This window comes from Schistocerca piceifrons, chromosome 5 (assembly GCF_021461385.2).
Source record: "Schistocerca piceifrons isolate TAMUIC-IGC-003096 chromosome 5, iqSchPice1.1, whole genome shotgun sequence".
Taxonomy (NCBI): Eukaryota; Metazoa; Arthropoda; class Insecta; order Orthoptera; family Acrididae; genus Schistocerca; species Schistocerca piceifrons.
In genome coordinates this window covers 359,406,084-359,433,555 of record NC_060142.1, presented here as the reverse complement: position 1 = coordinate 359,433,555, position 27,472 = coordinate 359,406,084, and the positions used below count along the sequence as shown (strand labels likewise).

Genomic DNA, 27,472 nt, shown 5'->3' with positions numbered 1-27,472 from the left:
AGCTTTCTCTAAGTCTACAAATGCTAGAAACGTAAGTTTGCCTTTCCTTAATCTAGCTTCTAAGATAAGTCGTAGGGTCAGTATTGCCTCACGTGTTCCAATGCAGCTGTGACTTATTAAACTGATAGTTTGGTAATTTTCACATCTGTCAACAGCTGCTTTCTTTGGGATTGGAATTATTATATTCTTTTGGAAGTCTGAGGGTATTTCGCCTGTCTCATATATCTTGCTCACCAGATGGTAGAGTTTTGTCAGGTCTGGCTCTCCCAAAGCTGTCAGTAGTTCTAATGGAATGTTGTCTACTCCCGGGGCCTTGTTTTGACTCAGGTCTTTCAGTGCTCTGTCAAACTCTTCACGCAGTATCATATCTCCCATTTCATCTTCATCTACATCCTCTTCCATTTCCATAATATTGTCCTCAAGTACATCGCCTTTGTATAGACCCTCTATATACTCCTTCCATCTTTCTGCTCTCCCTTCTTTGCTTAGAACTGGGTTTGCATCTGAGTCTTGATATTCATACAAGTGGTTCTCTTTTCTCCAAAGGCCTCTTTAATTTTCCTGTAGGCAGTATCTATATTACCCCTAGTGAGATAAGCCTCTACATCCTTACACTTGTCTTCTAGCCATCCCTGCTTAGCCATTTTGCACTTCCAGTCGATCTCATTTTTGAGACGTTTGTATTCCTTTTTGCCTGCTTCATTTACAGCATTTTTATATTTTCTCCTTTCATCAATTAAGTTCAATATTTCTTCTGTTACCCACGGATTTCCACTAGCCCTCATCTTTTTACCTACTTGATCCTCTGCTGCCTTCACTATTTCATCCCTCAAAGCTACCCATTCTTCTTCTACTGTTTTTGTTTCCCCCATTCCTGTCAATTGTTCCCTTATGCTCTCCCTGAAACTCTGTACAACCTCTGGTTCTTTCAGTTTATCCAAGTCCCATCTCCTTAAATTCCCACCTTTTTGCAGTTTCTTCAGTTTTAATCTACAGTTCATAACCAATAGATTGTGGTCAGAGTCCACATCTGCCCGTGGAAATGTCTTACAATTTAAAACCTGGTTCCTAAATCTTTGTCTTACCATTATATATAATCTATTGAAACCTGTCAGTATCTACAGGCTTCTTCCATGTATACAACCTTCTTTTATGATTCTTGAACCAAGTGTTAGCTATGATTAAGTTGTGCTCTGTGCAAAATTCTGCCAGGTGGCTTCCTTTTTCATTTCTTCCCCCCAATCCATATTCACCTTCTACGTTCCCTGCTCTCCCGTTTCCTACTACCGAATTCCAGTCACCCATGATTATTAAATTTTCATCTCTCTTCACTATCTGAATAATTTCTTTTATTTCATCATACATTTCATCAATTTCTTCGTCATCTGCTGAGCTAGTTGGCATATAAGCTTCTACTACTGTGTAGGCATGGGCTTTGTGCCTATCTTGGCCACAATAATGCGTTCACTATGCTGTTTGCTGTAGCTTACCTGCTCTCCACTTTTTTGTTCAATATTAAACCTACTCCTGAATTACCCCTATTTGATTTTGTATTTAAAACCCTGTATTCGCTTGACAAAAAGTCTTGTTCCTCCTGCCACCGAACTTCACTAATTCCCACTATATCTAACTTTAACCTATCCATTTCCCTTTTTAAATTTTCTAATCTACCTGCCTGATTAATGGATCTGACATTTCACGCTCCGATCAGTAGAACGCCAGTTTTCTTTCTCCTGATAACGATGTCCTCCTGAGTAGTCCCCGCCCGGAGATCCGAATGGGGGACTATTTTACCTCCGGAGTATTTTACCCAAGAGGATGCCATCATCATTTAACCATACAGTAAAGCTGCATGCCCTCAGGAAAAATTATGGCTGTAGTTTCCCCTTGCTTTCAGCCGTTCCCAGTACCAGCACAGCAAGGCCGTTTTGTTAGTGTTACAAGGCCAGATCAGTCAATCATCCTGACTATTGCCCCTGCAGCTACTGAAAAGGCTGCTGCCCCTCTTCAGGAACCACATGATTGCCTGGCCTCTCAACAGACACCCCTCCATTGTGGTTGCACCTACAGTACAGCTATCTGTATCGCTGAGGCACGCAAACCTCCCCAACAACGGCAAGGTCCATGGTTCATGGGTGGGGATGTATAGAACATGTTTTGCATCTAGGTCTATTGCAGGATATGAACCATGATGCAAGAGGTTGGGGGCAGGGGTGGATAGGAATGGACAAGTACTGTGCAGCTTCAGTGGACATTGGGGTACCACTGTGGGAGAGATTGGAAGGATATTCTCATTTCATGGCATGACAAGAGATAGTTGAAACTCTTGTCAAGACTGTGATTCAGTTGCTCCAGTCCTGGGTGGTGGTGAGACAAGGCATGGGAGATTTGTTTCTGGACTCAGTTGTGAGGACAATTTCAGTCTGTCAAGGCCTCAATGAGACCCTTGGCATATTTAGAGAATAACAGCTCAGCACTACAGATACAATAACCACAGGTGACTAGGCAGTACAGAAGGAACTTCTTGGCAAGGAACGGATGACAGCTTTCGAAGTGGAGATATTGTTGGTGGATGGTAGGTCTGACACGGGCAGAGGTATTAATGAAGCCATCTTTTAGGTAGAAATCAACTTCAAGGAAGGGGTCGACAAGGAACAGTCAAACTGAGTGGGGGAGAAGGTATTGGGATTCTGGAGGAATGTGGATAAGCTGATAAGGGGTTGTGGAATTGACCTAAGGGTTTGCGGAGGGACTTAAGATCCTGATGCATTAATGAAATGCGACCAACGTGGCAGAGGCTATAGGCGATCGTATCTGAGAGCTGGCAGAGTGCCTCTGTAAGGCAGTGCCTGTGGTTCATAACCACAATGATGCAGCCTTTGTTGGCTGGTTAAGATTAGAAGTTGGAATCAGTTTTTAGGTGACTGATTGCAAATGTTAAGGTGGTTCCCACGCTGAGGGATTTTAGGAATGATGGTGAGGCAAATTTTGAGGTTAAGAAATTCTGAAAAGTTAACAGGGGGTGATGGGGGGGCAGTGATGGTGAATCAGAGTTGGATGGAGGAGCGAACTGACTCAGGTCTTTGGAGGCATCACCTAGAGACAGACCTGTAGTACAGCAATGGGCAGACACATGGCACCACATTACGGCAACCTTTCATGGGCCACCAAGAAGGACCCTTCCTAACCACCCTGAATCTCAAACCCATAACCTGGTTCAGATTCATTGACGATGTCTTCATGATTTGAACCAAGGGTGGGGACACATACACATTTCTCCAGAGCCCACCTCATTCACTTCAGCTGGTACTCCTCAATACAACAAGTCAGCTTCCTAGAACTTGATCTCCACTTCAAGGATGGTTACATCATTAAATCATCCGCATTAAACTTGCCTATGACTAACTACTAACTTCAACAGCCATCACCCATTCCATACAGTCTATCCATCTGTGTTCATTGCATCTGTAGTGACGAGCTGTCTGTCTCCAAATATGCCAAGGGTATCCCTGAGGTCTTCACAGATTGGAACTATCATCCCAACTTTGTCCAGAAACAGACCTTCATTGCTTGTCTCTCAAGTCAAACACCACCTTCCACATATCCATTGTCCAATCACATAGGAGCATGCCTTTCATAACTCAGTACCATCCAGGGCTGAACCAGGGTTTTGACTACCACTAGTCATGCCCTGAAATAAGGAATATCTTACTGACTATCCTCATCCCCCCCCCCCATTCCCTCCCACATCCCCTCTCACATCAGTATTCTGCTGCCCACCAAACCCATGCAATATCCTTGTCATTCAATATTCCACTCCCACTCCCAACCCCCTGCCTCACAGCTCATATGCCTGCAATAGACCTAGATGCAAAACCTATCCTATACATCCTCGCACCGTCACCTACTCAGTTCTGTCACAGGCATCTCATACCACATCGAAGGCTGGGCTACCTGTGGAAGCAACCACGTGATCTATAAACTAAGCTGCAACCCCTATAACACTTTCTACATAGGCCTGACTAACAAACTGTCTGTCTGTACAAATACCCATTGGTAACTGGGCCAAGAAACAGCTAGGCCACCCAGTTGCTGAACATGCTGCTCAATGTGATGTGCTTCACTTTAGTGGATGCTTCACAGCCTGCACTATCTGGATTCTTAACACCAACACTAGCTTTTCTGAATTTTGCAGGTGAGAACTGTTCCTACAGCATATCCTTCATCCCATAATGCCCCTGGCCTCAACCTTTACTAGTCCCTGTCCCCCATCCACCTATCTTCTTTCTCCCACTCCAGCACCACATACACCCTCTATCCTGCTAACAATCCTATTTGAATTTTCCTGTTCTGTACTTCTCTCCTCTACTCTCCCCATCTCTTTACCCTCCACACTTCCCTCCCCCCCCCCCCCCCCTCCTCTCCAGCACACAGCACAGCCAGCCGACACTGCACCTAGTAGCTGAATCCCATTCCCACCATGTCTCTGCAGGCTCCCATAGGCAGCAGAGACTCTTCCTCAGCCGTGCCCTGCTGTTTCCTCACTCTCCTCCCAATACTACACCCCAGTCATCCCAATGGATACCAATTCATATCTGATACAGGCACATTTGTACTCTAGTGCCCAGACACGGTGGCTATGTCTGTGTAAGTTGTGCTTGTGTGATTGTGTGTGAAAGCTTATTATTTTAGCCATCTTTTTTTTATTGTTGCTGTCTGAAACTCCATGCTTCCTCTATGTGGTAAGTAGCAACCCATCCTTTCCATATTGTTGTTAGTAACATTATGAGTAGACTCACATTTTAAGGATCTTAGGACAGCTTATGCCCCTGACTAAACGTGGTCACAGTATGAAGTATCTTCTTGAGCAGATGAGGGGGTTCTCCAGCAGTTTTGTACAGGGAGGGGAAGATGGGGGGGGGGGGGGGGGGGGGGAGGGAATCTCACTCCCATAGACTGTGTACACTTTTGTCCTTTTACCTAGAATCTGTCTGTGTAATGCATAAGTAATTTACTGAGTCTGAAAGTACCCAGAACTGCTCAAGAAACAGAGTTCTCTGTTGAATGTAATACGTAATTTTACTGCGCTGTTTAATCCTTGGAGCAGCCAAACTGTTGTTACTCAAAAGAATAAGGTGTGACTCAACAAGTTCCTGAGAGAATACCCAATGTATTATCCCAAACAAATAACTCAAATCTTATTAAACAATATCTACACTAGAACTTTCCTATACTGTCCCAGCCCAGAATGTTTAAACCTACAACTAGCATTGTAATGGACCACAACGGACTTTATGTTATGTTGTTGAAAAGCGAATGGACAGCATTTTTGTTCCTATCAGGTGACCAATGACATAAAATACTAATGAAAATATATATTTTAGCTCATTCCCACAGACAGTGCAACATACATGGTTGAAAGGTTATTGGACTGATGGGAAGATGTACTTCCGATTCAGGCTAGTATATGGAGAGATATCTTTGCAGATGCTTTTCATAGGAAGATGACACAGTGTGAGCATTACTGAATGATTGTTCTATTCACTATAGCATTTTATAACTGTTAAGGAATAAACTAGAGGTTTATCTGTTACAGTTGCTAGAAAAATTAATTTGATGTAATAGTTGCTAAAGTAGTAGTAGTAGTAGTAGTAGTAGTAGTAGTAGTAGCAGTTGTTGTTGTTGTTGTTGATGTGGTCTTGATGCAGCTCTCCATGATACTCTATCCTGAGCAATTCTCTTCTTCTCCAAGTAACTACTGCAACCTACGTCCCTGCATATGCCACCAAAGGATGCCAAATTTTTATTACCTCACTGTCCGCAATTGTGATTGGTCTGGACATCTTTTTAAGCCACTGCACTTAGATCTCCGACTCAAATTATCGTCAGACGACTCTCAGATTATGCGAAGCATATGGATGAGAATGCAGTAAGGCTTCATGAACATAGTTCCACACCAGTCAGACCTTACAGATGTAGCATAATGTCAATGAGGACTTTAAAAACCTAGCACAACACTACTACTCTGCCAGCTAGTGAGAATTGTAAACCAGTACTTGTGGAAGCTGAGTGCTCTGGGATACAAAGTTATGTATGCTTTATTCTGAATATCTGAATATATTGTAAATAAATACATTTATATTTTAATCATTCTAGAGTGTTTTATGTGTTCTAGAGTGTTCGCCAATTAGTTACACCAAAGGACATGACGGACATTTCAGGCAAAGAGTTGGCAATATGTGACTACTTGGGATTCAGGGAAGAAGATTCAGCATCTCTGCACACTGAACTAATCAAGAGTTCTTTCAGTGTCAGCAGATATAACTAAAATTTCCTTTTCTATAAAGAGCCAGGTGAGGAAAGTGTCTAAATCACTTCATTTTTGCATTATTATTATATCATTCCTAATTTTTTTATCTACTCAAAAAGTGATTTAAATTTTGTAGGCAATGGCAACTTCAGGAGACCAAATGCTCACTGCACTTATTCAGTTTCAGAGTAAGCAAAGCAACAATTGATTAGTGAGCATAAGCAGATTTGTGAAAGCACAAGTTCAGTAAGCAATATTGACTGAAGCAAAGAATTCTGGTTGTCAGGTGTAGTCTCTTCCCTTCCACATCATCGCCTGCACTCATACTTTGCAATGACTTGGTGCAATGTTTGGGGGGATGAACATGGGCTGCACACATCACATCATGTACCACTCATATGTCTCCAAAATAACAGCCACTGCAAACTGTTACTATACATGGCTTGCCAGGCATCACTAGGTGGCACTACACATGCCACTGGAGGACAGAAAATTTGCATCACCCACTACCTGCAATTGTGATTGGTCTGTGCATCTTTCTATACCGCTGTACTCAAAGCTTTGCCTCAGATTATCTTCAGGTTATCACAAGACTACTCCCACATCATGTCGAGTACATGGATGACAGTGCAATGAAATCTTACCACACTGCAAGACACCAGTGGGATCTTACAAACCTAGCACAAAGACAGTGAGAACTTTACAAACCAAGCACAATGCTATTGGTGCTTCAACTACAGTACTAATGAATATTGTAAACAGTACTCGTGGAACAGAGAGAGAGAGAGAGAGAGAGAGCGGGAGGGGGGTGGGGGGGGGGAGGGATGGAGGGAGGGGGGGGGGGGGCTGCAGAGACACTGCTGGACACGAAGGCATGTATGCTTTATACTGAATATATTGATATTCTGTAAATAAATACATTTATTTTTTAATCATTCTGTAGTGTATGATATTTTCTAGAGTGTTCATCCACCTCATTGCACTAAAGGACTCAAGCATTACTTTTTGTCACAACAGCATCAAGTACGAGCACTTTTAGTGGTGTGCTTATTTTGATTTAAAACTATTGGAGAAAGACCTATTGTATTTACCTTGCACGCATCAGATATATATCACTCTCAGAAGCATTTGAGGGAAATATGAACTGTAGGGGGGAAATTTTCAACAGTACCAATGTAGAAAAAGAATTCAAAGTGTTTGGTTTGGAACTGATCTTAAGAAATTCCATTCTGGAATTCAGCACAGTAAGATCAAGTAACACTTAAATCTAGTTGATATCTTGAACTCATAATTCTTTTGAGATAGTGTAAATACCTTTATATTAAGTTTTACAATTAACTGCAGACTTCCTTGTTGAATCACCATCTCATTGAGTATGTAAACGCAGACGCACATCTTTCTGTTCTCCAGGTTCTATCCATCATTCAAAAAGGGTGGTGAGAGCTATTTATTATTTGAAATTCATCATGTTTCATACTGCATTTAAATTATAACTATAAGAATAAAATGCAGTTTATTGTATTTTCCTTATCACTGTGTATGCTGAAGCATGGTTTGTGGTCCTTCTAAAGTAAAGGCACTGTTGTTTGATTACAATATTCTTTCAAAACTTTATAAACATCAGTCCTCTGATTGCGATATCCTTCATACTGCTTTATAAATACTGACAAAATATTTATGTTGCCTGTCTCCCGTTCTGTTGCATTAGCCTCTTGTGATTCTAACTAGTCTTCTGAGTAAAAAATGAGAATAGTCAATCAATTGAATCATGACACAAAGCATCAAATGAAAATATTAAGAGGATAAGCAGAAATCACAAATGTTAACATTAATTGGATTGAAAAATTTGTTTCAAATAAAATAATAATATCTTCAAATCATATCTGATTTCAGTATAAATTCCTTATGATAGATTCTTCATAGTGGTATGAAAATGAAGAGTTCAATAATGCTCTCAACTTAGTTATCAAACTGAAAGCTTTAAACTATCTGGTCAAGAGAGATGTCATATTCTTGGAGTACTCCAAAAAATTATTTTCAAAAAAATGGGATACAAAAGCAGTGTGTGATTCAGATTGTATCTGAGTATCGCCTATGTACCCATAACATAAAAAGAGACTATCTCAACAAATAGAAACTTTTAAAAGGAAATGATGTTCTTGTCATACTGCTTCACAAATGCTGTACCTAGTAGCTCTGGAGATTGTGTCATTAAAGTTAATACATTAAGTTGAAGTTGAAAGTAATAAAGTTACTGGGTAATCAGCTAATTCTTAACAATGTTTTTAAGATGAAAAATGAATAAGAATTTTATGCTAAATATACAGCTGAGGGGGCATGCTTTCCCTATTTCATGTTGAGCCTAAATTACACAAAATTAATTTTCTTGTGAAAAGGAAACAAACTGCGAGTAGCACAAAGTAAAGATCAAACATGAAAAAGAGACTCATTATCATCATCATTGCATGACATTGTATATACTGATCAGCCAGAACATTATGAAAACAAACCTGCTATCAGTATAAACCTGTTCAGATGATAGCAGCATCATCTGACAAGGAAAGACTGCTAGTCAGACATACACATGGTGCACGTAGTACAAGTGAGCATGCTGTCCATGTGCAGAATGGGGAAGGTGCGTAATTTATCTTAATTTGACTGAGGGCAGATTATGATACAACAGGTGCTTGCATGAGCATTTCTGAAACTGCATGACTTATCAGGTGTTTGAGGAGGGTTGTGACGAGCGTCTTCAACATGTGGCAAAACCACATTAAAATATCATGGGGGTGGGGGGCCACTCCTCATCACAGATGTCAGATGTCATAGGCTGGCCAGACTGGTAAAACAGGACAGGTAGCGAACTGTGATGGAACTAACAACAGACTTTAATGCTGAGCAGAGTACAAATGTGTCTGAACACACAGTGCACCAAACACTCCTAACAATGGGCATGCAGACAAACCATGCATGTGCAATGTAAATACCATGACATTGGCAACTACAACTGAAATAGACATGTGACCATTGGAACTAGGCACTAGCACAGTGGCAGAGCATTGCATGGGCTGATGAATCATATCACATTGATGGGAAGGTGTGAATCTGTCGTCATCCAGGGGAACACCTCCTTGACACCTGTAGACAAGTGGGTGGCAGCTCCATTACGCTTTGGGGAACATTCAAGTGGGCATCCATGGGTCCAGTGGAGCTCATGAAAGACACCATGACAGCCAAGCAGTATGATACACTAGTTGAAGACCACATAACAATCATGTTTCCCAATAGTAATGACAGTTTTCAGTAAGATAATGTGCCATGTCACAAGGCCAGGAATGTGATGGAGTGGTTCAAGGAACACAGTAGCAAATTCTAATTCATGTGCTAGCCCCCAACTCATCAGATCCTAACCAGATCAAACACAGTTGGGATGTCATGATACACGGCATCACAGCTGTTGGATCACCTCCTTCGAATTTATGGGAATTAGGTGACTTGCATGTGCAGATGTGATGACAACTCCCTCCAGTAACCTACTAAGGCCTCACTGCTTCCATGCTTTGACACATCACCACTGATATCAGTAAAAAAGTGGATGTACCATCTATTAAGTAGACCAGTGTACAAACTTGGTACCTTGCGAAAGGTCTTGTCAATCTCATCAAATTTTCGTGCTTCTTCTGGGAGCTGAGTACGAATGTCACCACCAACAAATATCCCTTCCAAGTATAACCATTTTCTCTGCACTAGGAACCATTCATCCATAACATCACTAACAGTGCTTAAATCCTTTTCCCACTTTTGCACAGTTGGTAGGAATGGTCCAACAAATCTGCAACAAACAAATTCAGTAATTTTCAAAGACATCAAAGACTAATTTATCAACATGTATTAATGACCACAATATTGTTTCCCAAACGAACAACTGTAAACTATTTTTTTTAATCTATTCATATAGAAATTCGTATTAGAAATCAGCTGGACAAAGTAAGTGTCTCAGATTCCCTAGGTATTCATATTAATATTTATTCTCAACAACTCATCATGTACATTATATGAGTTTTGATAACTGCACTTATGAATGTATACAATAATAAGATTTTACCTTAATATTATGTATTAGATTTAGATTAAAAATTAAATGTTAGTTTTAGAATACCATAATATTATAGAATTCTTACCTCATAAACACAGCTTTTGACTAAAAGGTTTTGTAACTACCTCTCACTGCCAGAGGTAGTCTATTATACAGTGTTATGCCAGTACATTTAAAACTATTTTGGCACTTAATTAGTATATTCTAAATCAATATTATTTGTGTTTCTTGTTTCATAACTGTGGCTAGAACTTTTGTAAGTTAGTGTATCTGCCTGTTTTTCTTTGAAAGGAGAGGCACTTTAACATAGAAGGAAAATATAGTTAGTACTTTTAGTTCTCTGCAATGTGACCAGCAGGACTCACTAGAATGCTTATAATTATTCTCAGTGTATTTTCTTCCTCCCCTGCCCCTCCTTAGATAAACACTGTTTTCACACGAGAAGAACTGTGGCCATGAAATTTTCCATAAGTTAACTTATGGAAATATTTCATGGGCATACAAGAGTGGAAGAAAGCATTACACAGGGTTTATATGCAGACAAGGAAAAAAAATTCCAGGATTTTTCCCAGATCTCCCAGTTAAAAATACATTTTCTACTGGGTGAAAATACACTTATTCCATGTTAAATGACAGTATTCATTCCGTTGGAACAGTAAAACTTATCAATCCTTTGAATGGAAACGGTTTTATACAGCAGCGTAGAATTTCTCGGCACTTTAGAAAATGAAACTCTGGGGAGAAAAAATTGTTTTGGAAAGATCTTTGATCTGCAGCAACATGCATGCTGCAAACTTTCGTATTACGAAAGTATAAATTCTAATTCCACCAACAGGAAAAGTTAATGGTTTAAGTTTATATATATAGTGTTGCTACAAGAAAAGCAAAGCTTTTGCATATAATATTTGTCTCGAAGATTAATAAGTTACAAGAGAAGCTAAGCTTTGACATATAATATTGATCTGTTTAGTGCATGTCACACTTTAAGATACATCACACAAATATGCCAGTAAAATTTTTACTACCGACATAAATCTCTGGCTGACCATTGTGACCGAACGGTTCTAGGCGCGTCAATCCGGAACCACGCTGCTGCTACGGTCGCAGGTTGGAGTCCTGCCTCGGGCATGGATGTGTGTTCTGTCCTTATGTTAGTTAGGTTTAAGGATTTATAAGTCTCGGGAACTGATGACCTCAGATGTTAAGTCCCATAGTGCTCAGAGCCATTTGAACCATTTGAACATAAATCTCCGATCTTCTGGGCTCGAAATTCTTCTAAATGGCTCATCACCAAAGAGTTGATTTTTAAATGAGAGTAAACGCTCTGTGACCTAAGAAATTCATTGTACACTCTCACACATAGTTCATCTTGCATAAAAGGAAATTTACTTTGAAAATAACAGTTTTCGAACCACAATTCGCAATATTTTCCCGCGACCTGTTAGATTCATTTCAGCAGTTGCCAGAGTGTCACCATGCTTGTGCAGCTACTGTGACGCAGGAAGCCCGTATGTTCGTACATGTAAAACATTAAAAGATCTTGCTTACATTATGTCATACAAGAAACAAGACACCAGAGGATACTCCAAGAACGTTGGATTTCAGTTCCAGTCTAAAATGCATAGATCGCCTTAAAGTGCACATTAATACGTCCTGATTCCCAATGACGTAGGACTCGATCTGATATTATGCTTTTAGGTGTGGTTTTTGGGATATAAATTTTCTTGGAGTACCAGTACTGTATTATCTCATGTTTGGTTCTTTACTATGACATAATGCCATACGTGCTAGAAGATGAAAACATGCACTTGAAATGCAGCGAACAGTTGAAACTAGCCAACAGTGTGGAATTAAATACTTCATTTCAAATAAATTTACTGCCTCAGCAGGAAAGCTTAATAAAAGCCAAATTTCTTTAGCAAACTGACAAAAATAACTTTATTGTTCTGCAAGGCGATTAATGCTTGACTGTCAGAAAGGTGGAAATAAAATAAAATCTGAAACTAGTAACATATTTTAACCTTCCATAATTATGTGAATGTATTTTAATTCACTTGATAGCTTCTATCCACAGAAATCCATCTTGTTTTCATTCGACATGAGAGCAATAAATGAAGAGGAAACAGAAAAATCACTAAATGTAAACACGGGTCACGTGGAGACTACCCACTTCCCCACCCTAACTCAGACTGCTCTGCATATCAGAATGTCAAAAGATAAAAAAAGAAAAGAAAGACTTTTCAAAGTTCATTTTGTAGGCACATCTTTCTGAAGAGTCTGATACATAAAATATGTATCTTCGAGGAAATGTAAGACATGCTATTTGGTCTTAAGTGAGCCGAAGTGCAGTGCCATGCCTCTTCAAACAACATTCTTATACTGTGTGTGTCACTGTATTTCACTCGGTAGAACTCAAACATGTATATTTTGAAATGGATGCCATTTAACTATTTCAGGACAGTGGGAATTAAAATGAGTTGTAGTGACTCTCCTGCTCCCAGTTGGCCGGTTTGACATCCTGCCCCTCTAAAAAATAAAAAAAATTAAAAAATCACAATTAATACTCAATGAGATTATTTTTGGTTTAAAACATGAGCTCTTCAGTAAATCTGGACTCTTTATTGCCTATCAACTAATAGCCTGCTCTTCTGTGTGACATAAAATTAAATATAGGGCATCTAAAACCAGTAAAGACAAGAGACAGGCAAGACAGTACACATTTCTTCAATACTTAGGTACTAGCGATTTTTCTCTCTGATCTTGCTACCACTTTACATTATGTGCTTTCCTTTCTGCAAAAGAACTATTACCTCATAAAAGCTCGTCAAAATTTTTGCTACGTGAAAAATCGAAATGTCGTCGTCTAATACTGAAAAAGCTGTTAACACAAATAGTACCCAAGACTGGTATAGTTTCTCGATCCGGTTACGTCTATTTTGTCACCATGTGCTGGATAAAACAAAACAGGCCTTTCTAATATTGTAGCAATTGTAACACACACCAAATAAGTGAGACTGTTTTGGGAATAATGATCATTTTTATAGTGCAATATAATTCACGAAGTACCTATATGAAATACCTATTTGGCCTAATACAATCAAAAGCTTTATGTTAGGAAATAGTTCCACATTTCATTCATATGCTCCAGTTTCTCATGCACGAGACCGAAGATAGTAGAACAAAATTTTTGTATAAATTTGTTGTTATGAAGCATTGCATAGTCTTCCTAAAGCCTTTGACACATTTTGCTGTTGACAGACAGTTGTACGCACACTTTGTTATTTTATATGGTGCATTTCCTTTGCAGTTTAAGTTTTATTTTCGCTTTTTTCTCTCGTTCAAGTTTTAATGCTGCAGTGTAGCGGGATACAGGATGAGTATCAGCTCTTACCAGTCAAAATTACAAAAATTTAACTGAAAACTAAAATGACGAAAAATGTCCGGAATTCTAAAAAATTCCTGGGTTTTTCCCAGTTTTTTCCCGGATGAAAAAATTCCCAGGTTTTTCCCGGATCTCCCGGGCCGTATACACCCTGTTATATGAAAACAGAAGCTGTTCCATACTACCACAGGGCTTTCATTTGGATAATAAGTAAATCAGTTGTGATAGTTCAATGCACAACTGCTCCATGTGTGCATCTCATTTAAGCTGTGGGTCCAAATGAAATCCTGATAGCTTGACAGATTCTCACCCATTTACCTTTTCATTCAGTTTATGGAGAAAGAAGTACATAGTTTAAATTTTGCTTTTATTTAGTATTAGCGTATTATGTGTAGCCACTGTGCAAACATATTGACCATAATCATTGTTCCATCTTCATTTTATTTACATTGGGATCATTTATTGTAAAGATCATATCAGCAGTATATGGTATTGCCTTGTAGAACAAAGAACTAGGCAGATCATTCACATACATTAGAAGAAGAAAAGAGCTCAGGACAGAACCTTGTTGCACTCCTGTAGTAAAAGGTAGGGCATTTGACCAACAATTATTTACCATGGTAACTTGTTTTCATATAACAGATACAATTAGTTAATGATAGTTCATTGTCCTTGACACCATATAGTTCAAATTTAGATATTAGGATATCATGTCATGTTGTTGTTGTCACTACGGTCTTCAGTTCAGAGACTGGTGGACCCTTCCCACCAACACAAGCTTTTCTGAAATGTGCAGGTGGGAACTTTCCCTGCAATACAGCCTATGTTCCCGTAACCCTCCTGGCCTCAACCTTCATTAGTCACTGTCCTCACCCATCCAGCCACTTCCCTGTTCCCACTTCAGAACTACACAGCCAGCATTCCACTATTTGACCCCCCTCCATCCCCCCTCCCCACCTCTCACCAGCCCACCATCTAATCTGGAGGATTCCTCTAGATGGCTCATGAATAGGTTGGCACAGGACTCCTCCTTCCAAAAAATCCAGAATTCTAAACCCCTCACCTCGTTCAAATTCATTGATGACATGTTTGCTATCTGGATTGAAGGTGAAGACACCCTATCCACATTCCTCCCGGACCTCAATAAATTCTCCCCCACTTGCTTCATCTGGTCCTGCTCAACCTAACAAGCAACCTTTTTAAATGTTGATCTCCATCTCAAAGATGGATACATCAATACCACTGTCCATATCAAACATACTAACCACCAGCAACACCTCCACTTCAACAGCTACCACCCATTCCATAACAAGAAATCCCTTCCATACAGCCCAGCCACCCACTGTCATCACATCAGCTGTGACGAGCAGTCCCTCTCAAAATATACTGACAGTCTTCACTGAAGCCTTCACTGACTGTAATTATCCTCCCAATCTTGTACAAAAACAAACCTCCCATGCCTTATGTTTCCAGTCTCCCACCACATCCGAAGGTCCCACCATCCAGCAACAGAGGAGCATTCTCCTCATAAATCAGTACCACCCTGGACAGAAGCAACTGAATTATATTCTCCACCAGGGTTTCGATTACCTCTCGCCGTGTCCTGAAATGAGAAATGTCATGTCCACTATTCTTCTCACCCCTCCCACATGGTATTCCACTGTCCTCTGAACCTACACAATATACTCATCCATCCTTACACAACCCCTGCCCATAATCCCTTACCTCATCGCTCATTCCCCTGTAATAGACCTAGATGTAAAACCTGTCCCATACATCCTCCCACCACCACCTACTCCAGTCCAGTCACTAACATCACATATCCCATCAAAGGCAGGGCTACCTCTGCCCAAAGTCTTTCCCTTTGATTATGTCTGCTTGTGTCTGTATATGTGTGGATGGATATGTGTGTGTGTGTGTGTGTGTGTGTGTGTGTGTGTGTGTGTGTGTGTGTGAGTGTATACCCGTCCTTTTTTCCCCCTATAGTAAGTCTTTCTGCTCCCGGGATTGGAATGACTCCTTACCCTCTCCATTAAAACCCACATCCTTTTGTCTTTCCCTCTCCTTCCCTCTTTCCTGACAAAGCAGCCGTTGGTTGCGAAAGCTCGAATTTTGTGTGTATGTTTGTGTTTGTTTGTGTGTCTATCGACCTGCCAGCGCTTTCTTTTGGTAAGTCACATCATCTTTGTTTTTAGATATATTTTTCCCACGTGGAATATTTCCCTCTATTATATTCATATCATTAATTTGAACCCAACAATTACGATTGTTATTGTCACTGTTGCATTTCGAAATCTTTTCTGTCGTCTTATTTTCTCTTTCTGTTTTAGCCAGTAGTTTCACTTTGTATTCACCTTCTCCTTTTTACTGTTATCTACTATACAATTTTATCCCACCTATATATACTCAATAATACGTAACCCACTTCCAAACCATAACCAAAAAAATTTTTTTCCGCTTTCAACATTACCTCTGCCATAAACTCCACCGTTTCTAGTTTACAAACAATTCCTTTCACCTATTAAACAACCATTTCGGCTAGTTCTAATAACTTTCGCTATATTTCCATTTCTGCTTTTTCCCACATCACTGATAATTTTTAGCCACTTCCCACAGGTTTTAACGTCATTATTTTTTCGTCAGACAATTGTTAGCCTCATTTTCATAATCTGCTACCACAAAACCACTCCTTTTAATACATTTACACGCAGTTCTTTCGAAATTTTCCCGAATTTCTCCACCATTTAATGTGTTTTGGTGGCAACACAACCACCTAACCTTTGTACACATCGTTGTCTACCAACCCATATTCACCACAGGATCAAAAACCTTTATCTCTCCCCATATATTTATATTTTTATTTTCATTTCAGCCTAATGTTACATTTTCCACCTTCTAATACCATGTCACCCTCACAACACCCCCACAATGACCCCATTAAGTTTTATTTACATTCCCTCTGCAAACATGCCTTCGCGCCTAGCCAGATTATGCTCCCATATTTTATTTTCTCAGGCTTGTCTGACATTTGGCATTACCCCCAAAGGTCTCACACTTAAAGTTCCCATCTCTGGCTGCAACCCTTCTTTCCATCAGTCCCTATACCAGTTCCAAACCGAACAATCCATTGCCCTCACCCACCTAATCCTTCACCTACACATCAACTCAGCCAATGATCACACCCGTCAACTCCTATCCTTAATAAAAGTCCTCAATCTTTCCTCTCCCACATCCACATCGGCTGTTCAGAGCATCCTCCTACAGGCCAACCACAAATTAGAACAGCATGCCACCCTCCACCTCAAAAAACTATCCAATCTCCTGGTTTCCCACCTCCGGAAACGCAACTCATTCACCCTTCATAACCTTTCCAGCAAACCTCAACCTCCTCTCATTGCACACAAACCCAGTCTCTCCCATCTACTCAATCTCCCACTTTCAGCTCCACTCCCTCCAAAACCTCAAAATTCCAATCAACACAATCTGGAACCACAACACCCTAATTCAGTAGTTAACCTTTCCTCCAAACCTATCTCCCAATCTGAAACCTCAATTCCATCCAAAGGCCTCACCTTCAGCCCCACTCCCAGATTCAACCAAACAGCCCTCGTCAAAGATTTACTGTCCTACACTCGTACTCTCTGCTGGAAATATCACTTTGCCATGAAGAAAAATGATCCTAATCCTAGTCCTAATGATCCAACTTCCCAAGACACTATCCAAATTGAACCTTGCTTGGAACAGTTCCGTCCTCCGTCACAGCGGGACCCACCTCCTCTTCCTCAAAATCACCCTGTCCAAACCTTCCAGGAATTTCTGACTTCCAGCCTTGCCTCTCAATCCTTCTTAAAAAACCTTAATCCTACTCCCAACATCACCACTGCTGAAGCCCAGGCTATCCGTGATCTGAAGGCTGACCAATCCATCGTCATTCTTCCGGCGGACAAGGGTTCCACGACCGTGGTACTTGATCGTCGGGAGTATGTGGCTGAGGGACTGCGTCAGCTTTCAGACAACACCACATACAAAGTTTGCAAAGGTAATCTCATTCCTGATGTCCAGGTGGAGCTTCAAGGAATCCTCAGAACCTTAGGCCCCCTACAAAACCTTCCACCTGACTCCATCAACCTCCTGACCCCACCGACACCCCGCACCCCTAACTTCTGCCTTCTTCTTAAAATTCACAAACCCAATCATCCCGGCCGCCCCATTGTAGCTGGTTACCAAGCCCCCACAGAACGTATCTCTGCCTACGTTGATCAACACCTTCAACCCATACATGCAGTCTCCCATCCATCATCAAAGACACCAACCACTTTCTCGAACGCCTGGAATCCCTACCCAATCTGTTACCCCCGGAAACCATCCTTGTAACCATTGATGCCACTTCCTTATACACAAATATTCCGCACGTCCAGGGCTTCGCTGCGATGGAGCACTTCCTTTCATGCCGATCACCTGCCACCCTACCTAAAACCTCTTTCCTCATTACCTTAGCCAGCTTCATCCTGACTCACAACTTCACTTTTGAAGGCCAGACATACCAACAATTAAAGGGAACAGCCATTGGTACAAGGATGCCCCCTCGTACGCCAACATATTCATGGGTCACTTAGAGGAAGCCTTCTTGGTTACCCAGGCCTGCCAACCCAAAGTTTAGTACAGATTTATTGATGACATCTTCATGATCTGGACTCACAGTGAAGAACAACTCCAGAATTTCCTCTCCAACCTCAACTCCTTTGGTTCCATCAGATTCACCTGGTCCTACTCCAAATCCCATGCCACTTTCCTTGACGTTGACCTCCATCTGTCCAATGGTCAGCTTCACACGTCCGTCCACATCAAACCCACCAACAAGCAACAGTACCTCCATTATGACAGCTGCCACCCATTCCACATCAAACGGTCCCCTCCCTACAGCCTAGGTCTTCGTGGCAAACGAATCTGCTCCAGTCCGGAATCCCTGAACCATTATACCAACAACCTGATAACAGCTTTCGCAAGCTGCAACTACCCTCCTGACCTGGTACAGAAGCAAATAACCAGAGCCACTTCCTCACCCCCTCAAACCCAGAATCTAACACAGAAGAACCACAAAAGTGCCCCACTTGTGACAGGATACTTTCCGGAACTGGATCAGATTCTGAATGTGGCTCTCCAGCAAAGATACGACTTCCTCATATCCTGCCCTGAAATGAGATCCATCCTTCATGAAATCCTCCCCACTCCACCAAGAGTGTCTTTCCGCCATCCACCTAACCTTCGTAACCTCTTAGTTCATCCCTATGAAATCCCCAAACCACCTTCCCTACCCTCTGGCTCCTACCCTTGTAACCGCCCCCAGTGTAAAACCTGTCCCATGCACCCTCCCACCACCACATACTCCAGTCCTGTAACCCGGAAGGTGTACATGATCAAAGGCAGAGCCACGTGTGAAAGCACCCATGTGATTTACCAACTGACCTGCCTACACTGTGACGAATTCTATGTGGGAATGACCAGCAACAAACTGTCCATTCACATGAATGGACACAGGCAGACAGTGTTTGTTGGTAATGAGGATCACCCTGTGGCTAAACATGCCTTGGTGCACGGCCAGCACATCTTGGCACAGTGTTACGCCGTCCGGGTTATCTGGATACTTCCCACGAACACCAACCTATCCAAAATCCGGAGATGGGAACTTGCCCTTCAATATATCCTCTCTTCCCATTATCCACCAGGCCTCAATCTCCGCTAATTTCAAGTTGCCGCCACTCATACCTCACCTGTCATTCAACAACATCTTTGCCTCTGCACTTCCGCCTCGACTGATATCTCTGCCCAAACTCTTTGCCTTTGAATATGTCTGCTTGTGTCTGTATATGTGTGGATGGATATGTGTGTGTGTGCGAGTGTATACCCGTCCTTTTTTCCCCCTAAGGTAAGTCTTTCCACTCCCGGGATTGGAATGACTCCTTACCCTCTCCCTTAAAACCCACATCCTTTTGTCTTTCCTTCTCCTTCCCTCTTTCCTGACAAAGCAGCCGTTGGTTGCGAAAGCTCGAATTTTGTGTGTATGTTTGTGTTTGTGTGTGTGTCTATCGACCTGCCAGCACTTTATTTTGGTAAGTCACATCATCTTTGTTTTTAGATATATTTTTCCCACGTGGAATGTTATCCTCTATTTTTTTTTTTATATATATATATATATATATATATATATATATATATATATATATATATATATATTCATCAAATTTACTTACATCAATTGGAACATGAGACCCTAAAATGTGAAAATTTCAGCTTCAAGAATCAGATCGCCAGACATGAAGAACTGGAGCCAACTATGAGGAAAGAAGATAAGTAATAAGTTTATTGCAAATCTTACTCCTCTCGTATTTTTTTGAAAAGACTTTTCTGTCTACAATAGTAGTGTCAACATCAAAGGAAGGAGTGGGAGATTACAAGTGGCGGTTCCGTTTGGGATCAACTGACTAATAATGAGGTTTTGTCTGTTGCAGAAAGGAAAGTATTTTGTTGCCTTTACAATTTACATATGAATGAATTTCCGATGACATGAAGAAAGTAGACCAAGGGCTGCCCAACAAAGCAAATCATATCAACAGTGATTATGTACTACCGACAGTGACGGACAGGACTGAATGAAAGAGGACTTTACACCTACGAGCAGGGACATCAAAAAGGAAAGATAAGTACAAACAATTTGTGAAGTCAATTTGTTTGTGAACTCATGTGCTTTTTAACAAAATAAATAAAGACGAAGATAGGAGTGAGGTAGAAGTGAAAGCTGTAGGTTTCAGTCAGGACATGTCTGAGCCAAGTGAAATCGTAGTCAGCAAAGAAACAGTAAAAACTGATATTTTGCAGTTAAATTTGTCAAAAATAGAGAAAATGAAGACAGATAACAATAGTAAATTAGACAAAGTACAATATCAAATAGACCAACTTAGTATACAAGTTCCAGAGATAAAAAATTGTTTCTGAGAGAGGTTAAAAAGTGTGAATGAAAAAGTTGATATTTCAGGAAAATAAATTATTGTTTTGGAAAATGAGCTGATATTTGAGTCAGCGAGACAATTGAAGAATGTTATTGATGTCAGAGTTGAGCAGAAGGCCATAGTGGAAAAAATGGAACAAAACATCACAAGTTTAAACCAAAAAAATTTAAATGTTGAAGACGATATACAAACTAATGTAACTGTTTTAGATCAAAAATCTCAGCCGTTCAGCAAATCGCACTCACAAAAATCTGTGAGCAAAGAATGGTATTGTGTGGTCCGACACTCCTATCAAAAGTTTTCCATAAGACAATTTACATGCAGTGGATTTTCTGCACCACTGTAGAGAGAGTTTTGTGTCAGGTATGAATGACAGTCAAAAAATTAAATTTGCTAAAAGATTGGTTTTTGAGAAAACTTTTTTTAAATAAATTTTGGTGGGAAGCTGAACAGGGGAGAATCAAAAGTGAATTTTTGAATGGTCCTAATTATAGGAATAGAGATGGTACTCTGAAAGAAACCACCTTAAAAAATTAACACACCTTGATAAACCATTTGACAAAATTACCTTGATTGATGCACTTAAAAGGAGATTACCAGAAAGGCTGCAGTGGAATTTAGTACACGGACCTGATGATTGTCATCAGTAATTTTTACGATATGTTGACAGCCCAGATAGGGCAGTAGAAAGAAGTATGTACCACAATAATATATTAAGAAATCACAATGGGAGTAATTACAGAAAATGAGATAATGGTAGCTTCTATCAGGATTGAAGTGCCAACAGAGAGAGAAATTCTTATCATCAGCAGGTGAATAGTGGCAGAGGGACTAAAATGTGACATACATATATTGGAAACTGATTAAAATTACTGCTTAAATAATTAAAAGGGAAATTCTGAAAGACTAATTGAAAGAAAAAGGAAGGTACACATATCTTGAGTGAACTTTAACTGGCATTAATATCAACAGACCCACAATATTCAATAAATATATTCAGCATTTAAATTTACATACTTCTTTTTCTTGTTACTGCCATTGTGCATAGAGCTTGGTATGACAATACTGGTTCCGTATCACCCCTTTTCTGCTCACATAAATTATTCTTGTCTGCTTCAATCATCTTGATGCAGGATTCTCAGCACGTCGTGGAATGATGAACAGTCGGGTATGGTCATGGTGAATGTACAAATAAGCTTTTCTATCTCGATCAGTTTCTATTACACCTTTTAATGTACAATTGGAGTACACAATTTTTAACAACATTAACTCGGTGGAACTCGTCACACATCCACCCGCTACCACTTATAGAGACAGCTTTTTTAACAATATTAACTCAGTAGAACTCATGATACGTCCACCTGCTATCACGTACAGAGACAAAACAGAGATTAAAAAATTGAAGAGCGTATCTCTACTTGTTTTGTTTGTGACCCAATAGTACCGCTGGTACAAAATTAACTTACTATTTTATAAAAAAGAAAAGAACGAGGGGTAAAAGAAGAGAGAAAAATAGAAATATGTTACATTACAATTGGCCACTAATGTGCACTGATGTCATACAAACGTGCACAGAGTCTGAGCTTATTTCTCTTTTTATGGGTTGATAACCCTGGCCAGTATGGGCATAGCCTTTATTTTTCAGCCATTGTAGTTATCCTGTATGGTTACCAGTTTATATAAACATACCAGCTCCCTTAATACATACACACATAAGTTTTCCTTCATAACAAAGTGCTTGCTGTAAGCACATAGTCCCATTATTGTCATTCACTATCTGCTTAGTGTTTACCTTGCAGAGCATGTGTGCACAGCTCAAGGCCTGTTACCATCCCTGATCGCTTGTATGTGTTTAATACAAAGTCAGGTTGCCCATGCCATGTGTTCACAGTCTTCACTGCACAAATTTGTGAAGCTCGTGTTCAGCAGCATGATCCTTTGTGAAATCTTCGATGCAGTGACAACTGGTTTCTACATAAGCAGCCTGAGAAATTTATTTCAACCCATTGCTTGCACTTATTCAGTGGGGCACCAGCAGTACATCCATCATCTGCAGACAAGGTAAGTTTCTTTCTACTTCTATGACATTGTCAAGCAGAGAAAATTGTATTTACAACATTCTTGAGCACAGAAAATTCGTGTTTTCACGACATTGTCAAGCGCAGAAAATTCATGTTGCAAGAAGGATTGACATTTTTAGTTTATCACGCACACACCCACATACCTCACACTCATACTTAACACTTTGCAGGCAGGTTTCGTATGTTTTTCCACTTTGTTTTTGAGCATCTTTCAAACCGTTGCAGTACACAAAATTTCTGTAGTGTCCTTTCCACATACTATTCACATAGCAAAAAAATACAACTACAAGAATAAACTTATCCTATTCATTTGTGGACATGCCATTTTCACTACTTATATACATTATGGTCTGATTGTCATTTTGTTTAGTTCATTTTGTTAAATTATAATTTCATTACATTGTTCAATTCCATTTTACTCTCATTTGGTTTTACATTCTTTACCTAATGTTCATACAATAATAGATTTGATTTTCCTTTTGGCATAAACTGACATACGTTTCATTCCAATTCACAGCAACTTCTTGTCGAAGCATATTTATCAATTTCAAAGAATTAAAAAGTAAACAATAGTTGCTACAACAGATTCTATGCACTGCTTAAATAACTCCACATGGCCTCTCCTGTCTAGCATTCTCCAGGAATGATCTACACTCTACAGGGTTGAGGAAATTTCATTGAAAGTCATTTATGTGCTCAGTTACATCTCGTTATTAGACTTAATAGTGATCCCCAGAACAAAATAGTTTGTTTTTTATAAACATAATGCAAACCTGATGATACCAATCATATCGAATACTTATTCAGTATTTAAAGTGCACCTCAATATTTACTTGTTATGTTCATTGTGTAAAGGATAACCATTTCATATGCTGAGATATACAGAGATATATCATCAATACTATATGTCATGTACAATGTGTGTAAAACAGTGTTTATACGAGTAACAAATGTGTATAAAAATTTCAATGTAAATCAGGTGTTTGATGCTTTCATGAGTAGTTGACACTCAATAGTTAGGTTTCAACCCCTTGGTCATTTGGTAGTGCTCAACCTTAGTTCAGCATCATGATATGCAACATACTGCAGCTGTATTCTTCTACATATATTTTCACACTATCACATTCATACACATCATAAACTTACAACTATATTTACTTACCTCATATATCTGAAATATAAAGTGTATTATAGGCATGGTCAACCTCTTATTAAGCTTGTCATTTATATTATACTTGTGTGTTTACCTGCAGTAAGAGTTTTCTGGTCCCTCAATTATAATTAGTGCATGTACTTTCAATACTCAAGTTTGTAAATATGTAGATATAATGTACACAGTAGCCTAACTTTAGTAAATATTTTGTAGTTTAGGATCACTTTCTGTGTATTTAATCCCTTAGCTTATCTCTGTTTGTGTGTATTGTGCAGACAGTCGTAGATGTAGTCTAGACTCTACGTTAATATTCTATTTCCAGTTTATGCACTAAGCTTTAAAAATGCTAGTGCAGGCCATAGCTCATAGGGTTTGTTTGTTTTGGGTGCCCCACCCCTTTAAGCTGTGTCTGGCACGCATTCATTTACTGTTTCTTGTGTCGCTATGTTACCACTAATGTCGTGGCAAGTTGTGTATTGCAGTGTGCACTACTGTGCATTTCACAAGTTCGTTTATTCATTTACAACTGGGCTACACACCAGTCAAAGTGTTGTGTTTAAAGTATCATTGTCTCTAGACACATAAAAGTAAACTCTTCCTTCTTACATCCAGTCACCCTATCGTTTACACATTTTACATATAAGAGAAAACCTAAACAAAAATTTTCCTAATCAACTAACATAATAAATTCTGGAGTTCGATTTTCCAGCTTCCTGAGTTTAATATTATTATACATATGTAAAACTTAAAGGGTATACAGCCCTTCTTCAATATATAAACGTTCTCAAGTCTTTGTGGGGGTAAAGGCCCTTGTCTTTACCCATGCTCACATGTGTCAATCTGCAGGCTCCCGGTTAGGGGATTTTGCTAATTGTGTACAGTCCGATGTATAGCAATTGCCACTTATGGTTTAGTTTTTCAATTTTTGTGGATTTAGGATGTGTTCTAAGAAACACCTTTTATCCTATGTAAAACTGAGTTGTACATTTCAGCTTCCTGTCATAAATCCCCTTCCTATATTTGGCCAAGGTTTCAAGGTTGATTACTGCTTGTCATATTTTATCATCCAGTGATAATTCTGGTATCAGTATCTTGGGTAAAGGTTTTTTGCATTTGTTTACCTGTTTACAATTGAACATCAGCTCATTTGTTGTAAATCCAGTTGATGTATGGAGAAGGTTGTTACAACTTGTAAGAATGGAGTGACACATTCAATCTACTTAGTATGTTTACTTAGTGTGTTTGGATACTAAGATATGTTTTATTTGGTTAGAATCTACAAACTCTTCCCATTCACACCCCACAAAATATGAGGCATTATCTGTTAACATAACTTCTGCTTTTCCTACTGCTGAAAGATAATCCTCTTTGAATCATCTTATAATTGAACTGGCTGTAATGCATACAGTTTTACATATTTTGTGAAAATGACATACAGACCAATTCCCCCCCTTACCTCTGGGATAGGGCCCAACCACATCTAATGATAGCTTTTCTAGAGGTTTCTTAGCCACAATGGGATGTATTTCTATCTGTTTGGAGATGTTACAATGCTTTGCTTTCTGGCAAACAACACACTTTCTTACCACCAGTAATTCTCTTCGCCTAAGTTTGGGGAAATAACAGTATTTAGCTATTTTATCAGCACATTTTGCAGTGCCACAATTGCGCCAAGTATTGTGTGTGTACAAGATAAAATCATCCACATGTTCCTCTGGCAAACACATGCACCATTGTTCTAGTTTGGGATGGTTCCTAAGGAAAAGAACACCTTTGTGAATAGTGAAAAACCTTTTTAATTTTTCATCACCGTTATGTGTAAGTTTTGCTTTTACCTTACACCAGTGTGTGTCTTCCTGCTGTAATTGTTCCATGTGTTTACACATGTAGACATAGTATGGTCAGAGTGTTTGGTCCTCCATCAACATAGCTCTCATTTCACCTTCCCACTCTAAAAGATTGTTGAATTCCTCTAATCCTTGTGGTAGTTGAGACAGAGCATTAGCTATTATGTTTTGATTTCCTTTTATGTATACCATTTCAAAACTGAATTCTTGAAGATACATATACCACCTGGCAATCCATTGGTGTAGCAATTTACAAGTTAACAAAAATGATAGGGGCTGATGGTCACAGTACACTTTTGTGTGTTTATCCCAAAGGAAATATTCAAACCTTTTAAAGGACCAGATTACAGCCAAACCCTCTAACTCTGTGACTGAATATGAAAGTTCAGCTTCAGATAAGGTGCATCTGGCAAATTTAATTACTTTACGTATGAGATTTCCTTTTTCTTCTACCATTAGAAAAAAGGCATGCACCTAGAATGTGAGAAGACACATCAGTGCATAAACATCTACATCTACATCTACATCCAAACTCCGCAAGCCACCTGATGGTGTGTGGCTGAGATTAAATATTAGCATTTAATAGGGTTCACTTGATGTTTTGGAAATTGGTTTGACGTTGCTTGTCCCATACCCAGGGTCAGTTTTTCACGAGAAGACTGAGTAGAGCATCACTGTTCATAAGTTGGTTAGGGAGGAATTCCCTGAAAAAAGACACTAGGCCTAAGTGTGCCTTTAATTGTCTCTTGGTTTGAGGAATAGGGCAGTCCCTAATGACATCAAGTTTTTTAGGATCTGGCAGTAAGCCTTCTGAAGAGATTGTGTGTCCTAAAAATTTTACCTTTTCTTGTCCAAAATTAGATTTCTTGAGATTTGCTCTTACTCCATATTCGGAAAAACGGCTCAATAATTGTTCAATTAATCTTAAATGTTCTACCCAAGTGAGTGTAGTGACTAAAAGGTCATTCAAGTATACTGTTACCTTACTCAAAAGTTTGGGCCATAGCACTCTGTCGTGCACAGATAAATACACCCAATCTTACGTTCAATCCAAACGGTAATACTTGAAATTGAAAGCTCCTGCCCCCACATATGAAGGCGGTATACTTCCAACTTTCTTCATGTAATTTATTTGCCAATATGAAGACTAGAGGTCATTTATAGTAAGAAATTTAGCATTATGGAATTTTATAAGCTGTTCCTCTAAATTGACTGGTACAATAATGTTATTAACACTTAGGCGCCGACGCCCGTAAAAATACGGGCGTGCATGGTCTGCCCGAAAGTCCGGTGCCCGTAATTTTATGGGCGTGAGTTCTCGTTCTACCCCTTCCTTCCTTTGTGTGTTCTTACGGCTCCCGCTTGTCTGGGAGGCACTGCATGGACTGTAGTTCGAGTATTGGTAACTAGATGATGCGGGCATGCTTTGGAAGGGTGTGTTTCCCTTTTCATTTGTCGTGTTTTGTGAGTGGTGATTTTTTCCCGCACGGTCTCAGTAGCATCGACATGGCGAAGCGTGACTTAACGGATGAAAAAATTGCTTGCGAGCTAGATTGTGATTTAGAAGAAAGTGACGTTGATTTGTCAGAGGAAGAT

At 39.7% G+C, this 27,472-nt stretch overlaps 1 protein-coding gene across 1 annotated transcript in view; it reads right to left on the bottom strand.

Moving 5' to 3' along the window:
* The window catches only part of LOC124798989 (dynein axonemal heavy chain 10), a 1,080,466-nt gene that overhangs the window by 933,781 nt on the left and 119,213 nt on the right, over positions 1–27,472 (bottom strand). Inside the window, exon 9 of the mRNA XM_047262526.1 lies at positions 9,947–10,142. Within this exon, the coding sequence (XP_047118482.1) occupies positions 9,947–10,142 (196 nt within the window). The remainder of the gene's footprint in view (positions 1–9,946; positions 10,143–27,472) is intronic.